This window comes from Octopus bimaculoides, chromosome 6, assembly GCF_001194135.2.
Source record: "Octopus bimaculoides isolate UCB-OBI-ISO-001 chromosome 6, ASM119413v2, whole genome shotgun sequence".
Classification (NCBI taxonomy): Eukaryota; Metazoa; Mollusca; class Cephalopoda; order Octopoda; family Octopodidae; genus Octopus; species Octopus bimaculoides.
Window position 1 is genome coordinate 103764471 of NC_068986.1, and position 5493 is coordinate 103769963.

At 39.1% G+C, this 5493-nt stretch overlaps 1 protein-coding gene across 1 annotated transcript in view; it reads right to left on the bottom strand.

Moving 5' to 3' along the window:
* Window positions 1-5493, bottom strand: part of LOC106872966 (uncharacterized) — a 24522-nt gene that overhangs the window by 6590 nt on the left and 12439 nt on the right. The window contains exon 3 of the mRNA XM_014920154.2: window positions 5033-5155. Coding sequence (XP_014775640.1) covers window positions 5033-5155 — 123 coding nt within the window. The remainder of the gene's footprint in view (window positions 1-5032; window positions 5156-5493) is intronic.

Sequence of the window (5493 nt, forward strand, 5' to 3'; positions counted from 1 at the left end):
ATCCCTCCAATTTGAGTTTTTTTTCGATACAGTTACAAATTAAAATTTTTTTACGTTTGGTATCAACTTCCAGCAACTTCGTTTCTTTTTCTTTCGCTTGTGCGATATATGATATTTGAAAAGAATCATATCACCATTCCATTGGCTCTTCTATTCTCTTGGGTTCGCTCTCAACTAATCTTTGTGTTTAGTTCATTTATATATCTCTTGTGCACCCATTTTCTTCCTTTTACCAAGTATAGCATTTTTCCTATGCGTTTGGTAATCACGCTGTCTTCTCAACTTTGCTTTCCGTTCTTATATGTCCTAACAAATGCATTTTCACCAATTTTGAAATATCTTGCTGTATTATCAATTGCAATTTTTCTTTTCTTACCAGGTAGTAATTTGTCGAAGACTGATTTTAGTTGACTCGCAAACATCAACTCCACTGGTAATATACCTGGTGGTGTATTTAGATTTGGAGTCCTTCGATATACTCTTAGGAATATTTGTAGAGCTACTTCGTCCGTGATTTCCTAATTCGACTTTCTTATAGCTCTCCTGACTGTATCGAGAAAACGTTCTGCCTGTCCGTTAGATCTGGGATGGTGTGGCGCAGTAGTTACATGTTCTACAGCGAACGTTTTACAAAACCTTTTAAACTCAAAAGACACAAGTTGCATTCCATTATCAAACACTATCGCGGCTGGGACTCCAAATCTCGCAAACATCTCATGTAGAAAGTTTGTCGTAGTTAAGGAGGTTGGCTTTTTACACTTACAAATTTCTACCATTTAGTGAAACTATCTACTACCACTAAATATTATGAAACGTTTAAGGTGGGCAGCTAAGTCAATGTGGGGTCTCGACCACGGAACATCTACTTTCGGCCAAGATTCGCTTTTTATCGTCGGTAATTTTGCTGCCAGATCACATCCTATACAGCCTTTTACTAAATTTTCACTTTCTCTATCCATTTTGGCCAGTACACGTAGCTACGAATTAAAGCTTTCATCCTCGAAATATCAGGATGTCCAACATGGAATTCCCTCAACCGTTTCTTTTGTAGTGTTTCAGGCATCACTTTCTTCTCTGCATACATTAGTACGCCATCACAAATTAAGTGTAGGTTCACGTCTTAGTTTCATTTCGCATCCATCCTGTTCCTATTTACTTTCCCTGATCACAGTATTTTAAAAAAATTCTGTTATGAATTTGTCCTTTTCCGCATTTTGTTTTATGTCTTCAAGGGTCCCCGGTAATTCGCATACCAAATTCCACATTACATTTTTGATTTCTCCTTCTGATCTTAATGCTGCGATTATCGTATCATCGAATGGCTCACTGTGTTTCGGTATCAGTCTGGGCGAACCATCTGCATGCCCTTGTTTCTTTGACGGTAAATATTCCATTTTGAAATCATAATTCAATAATGTAATGCCCCATCGCTGTAGTCTATTAGCTGCGTGTGTTGGTATTCCTGTTTTAGAACCATATATCGACAGTAGTGAGCGATGATCCATTGTAGACAGAAACTTCTCCCATGAATAAATCTATGGAACTTTTTACACCGAATATAATTTCTAACGCTTCCTTTTCTATTTGGCTGTAGTTCCTCTCTGCTGATAATAACGATCAGGACGCATGTCCTACACCCTTTTCACTCCCATCTTCATATTTGTACAGACGCATGGCTCCTATACTGTAATCACTTGCATCTGTAGCCAATATAATTTCCAACTTCGGATCAAAATGCATTAACGATAAATTTGATGTTGAAATGTTTTTTAATTTGTCAAATGATTTCTGGCACTTATCAGTCCAGCACCATTTTGCATTTTTCGTTAACAAATCATTTAGCAGAGCCCTTACATTGTGTATACTGGAATATAAATTTGGTAGTTATTTACTAATCCCCAAAATGCCTGAAGCACGGTCACATTATTCGGTGTGGCTATATTTTTTATCGCAGTTACTCTGGATGGATCCGGTTTCCATCCGTTTTTATCTATTATCTGGCTCAAGTATTTAATTTTTTTTCAGAAAGAACTCACACTTTTCTTCATTTAGCTAAAAACCGTATTCTCTTATTTTTTCAAATACCCTTTTTACGTGTTCTACATGTTGTTCGTATGATTCGTGTTGTATTAGGATACCGTCTAAATAGGGATTACAAAATCTCAGTCCGCTAGCATTGGATTCATTACTTGTTGATTCCTGAACCAGTTGGCGTCTTTTATCCTTGAGCAAGGTGCTTCATTTCACGTTGCTCCAGTCTACTCGGCTGTAAATGAGTACCAGCTAAGTGCTAGTGCGGCCCTTTCTCCTAGGTCTAAAAGTTGGGAGTGATGCATAGGTATCTATGTGTAGGCAGTGGCGGACTGGCCAGGTTGACACCTTTCCAGATGGCAAGTGGACCATGTGCCATTAGATTCCATATATGGGGGTCCATGTTAGTATCTTAGGGGCCCACCCCCTAAAATTTGAGAATTTGTTTTATTCACTCCTGGAAGACTGCATTGATTATTTCAGCCTGGATACGTCTGTAGACAGTTGAAAAGAATACTTTTAACAAAAAAGAAAACAAATTAAATGATTGTATTGTAGTTGCGGGTGGGCCCCCTTGTAGTTGCTGGTGGGCCCCCTCATAGTTACTGGTGGGCCTCCTTAGTTTCCTGGCAACCAATATTTCTAGACCCAGTCCGTCACTGTGTGTAGGTATCTATTTCGCTTCAGTAATATGACTGCGGCCATGCTGGGGCATCGGCTTGAAAGTTTTAGTCGAACAATTCAATCTCAGTAGTTTTCTTTTTAAATCTAGTTATACTTTATCGACCTTTTTGTCGAGCCACTAAGTTACGGATGCGTAACAAACCAATAACGGTTGTCAATTAGTGAAGGCGGAGTCAAGCACAAACACAAATACAAGTACATTCACACATATGTATATGTACGACGGGTTTCCACATACTTACCATCTACCAAGGCATTGGTTGGCTCCTCGCTATAGTAGTAAACAATTGGTCAGTAAGGTCCTCGCAGTGTGACTGAGTCCGAAATCACGTGGTTGCAAAGCAAGCTCCGTAACTACACAACCATGTCACAGGCATCGAAAGCAATTAGCGAAAGTATGGTACATTCTACCAGATTATATTTGCTTACCAGTGACGGCTATGAATGATCACACACGCACATATATTATGTGGAATGAAATATTAATATTCTATTGCTTGTTTCAGTTATTTGACTGCAGCCATGCTGGAGCACCACCTTCAGTCGAGCAAATCGACTCCAGGACTTATTCTTTGTAAGCCTAGTACTTATTCTATCGGTTTTATTGCCGAACCGCTAAGTTACGGGGACGTGAACACATCAACATCGGTTGTCAAGCGATGGTGGCGGGGACAAACACACACACACACACACACACACACACACACACACACACACACACACACACACACATACACACACACATACACTCACAGACACACACACATATATACTACGGGATTCTTTCAGTTTCCTTCAATAAATCCACTTACAAGGCTTTGGTCAGCCTGAGATTATAGTAGAAGACACATGCCCTAGGTACCATGCAGTGGGACTGAAACCGGAAACTTCTTATCACGCAGTCACACTGCGCCTAATATATAGAATAAGTGATAACGAGTATGAACTAAATAAAAATTACGTGTGACACATTAGATTGTTTGCACAGTCGAAGTCCCAGAGACGTTTCATCGGAGGTGGCCAGCACTGAAATGTTAATGTGTATTTTTGACGGAAACTTTATCGTTTGTTAAAAACTTTTCCGTTTATTCCCGTCACTAAAACCTCGTGTAAAGACAATCGTTTATTCTTTTAATTGTTTCAGTCATTTGACTGCGGCCATGCTGGAGCACCGCCTTTTGTCGAGCAAATCGGCCCCAGCACTTATTCTTTGTAAGCCTAGTACTTATTCCATCGGATCTCTTTTGCCGAACCGCTTTGTTACGGGGACGTAAACACACCAGCATCGGTTATCAAGCGATGTTGGGGGAATAAACACACAATATAAACATATACACACACGCACGCACACACACACACACACACACACACACACACACACACACACACACACACACACACATACACACACATATAAGTCGGCGATCTGGCAGAAACGTTAGCACGCCGGGCGAAATGCTTAGTGGTATTTCGTCTGCCGCTACGTTCTGAGTTCAAATTCCGCCGAGGTCGACTTTGCCTTTCATCCTTTCGGGATCGATTAAATAAGTACCAGTTACGCAATGGGGTCGATATAATTGACTGAATCCGTTTGTCTGTCCTTGTTTGTCTGTCTTTGTTTGTCTGTCCTTGTTTGTCCCCTCTGTGTTTGGTCCCTCGTGGGCAGTAATGAAATAACACACATATATACATATATGTATACGTTGGGCTTCTTTCAGTTTTTGTCTACTAAATCCACTCACAAAGCTTTGGTCGGCCCGAGGGTATAGTAGAAGACACTTGCCCAAGGTGCCACGCAGTGGGACTGTAACCTGGAACCATCTGGTTGGTATGCAAGCTACTTACCACACAGCCACTCCTGCATAACACTTTCCTCATCCCATCACCTAAATATCTTTAGTTTATTTATAAGCAAACATTAGCTGTTATGGTTTATAATTGATAACAGAAATTGAGGTTTCATATAAAGGGCACGTGATCAAGACGAGAGCTTTTCATTGACTGAATTTTTACTCCACCTTTTTACTACATTCTTTATTTGTCCATTTAACGGTTGCTATTGTCTAATTTCCTCCTGAATTTACCGACACCTTAAGTTTTGCACCAAGTTTTCTATTTTCTTTACGGTTTTTTAAAATATATATTTCACTCCCACTATTTGTTTGTATAACAACTCTTTGTTTCTCTCTTTGTCTCTGTACACATACACATCCACACACAAATACACACACCCACTTCTCCACGAGAGTAACTTTCCCCCACACATTTCCATGTTTCAATCTATAGGTACCAAAAATGATATTTACTTTTTACTTACACGTCTCAATAGTTGATAGTTTGTTCTTTTTGCATTCAAGTTCCTTACATTCATTCTTTCCTATATAAATGCCTTTTTGATTATTGCAGAAGCATTGTCCATCATAGTAACATCCATTACATTCTGCAAACCGATTATAAAGACGAAGTATATTTATCAATAAAAAATAAACAAACGTAGTTTCATTTTTGTCTTCTGATTTTTATGACTGAATGCGAATCCTTTTAACCTTAGTAAGTTTAAGTTTATGTAAACTGAGAGATTCTAGGTGAGTTTACTTCACTCAAATATTAAATTACCGTATTTAATCGTATATAAACTGCACCCACTAAATTAGTGTTAAATCTTTGTATAAAATGTCTTTCCTTAATAGTTGAAGCTTTGCCTCTTGCATAAACTTTGCGCCATCCTCCATATCTGTGTGTGTGTGTGTGTGTGTGTGTGTGTGTGTGTGTGTGTGT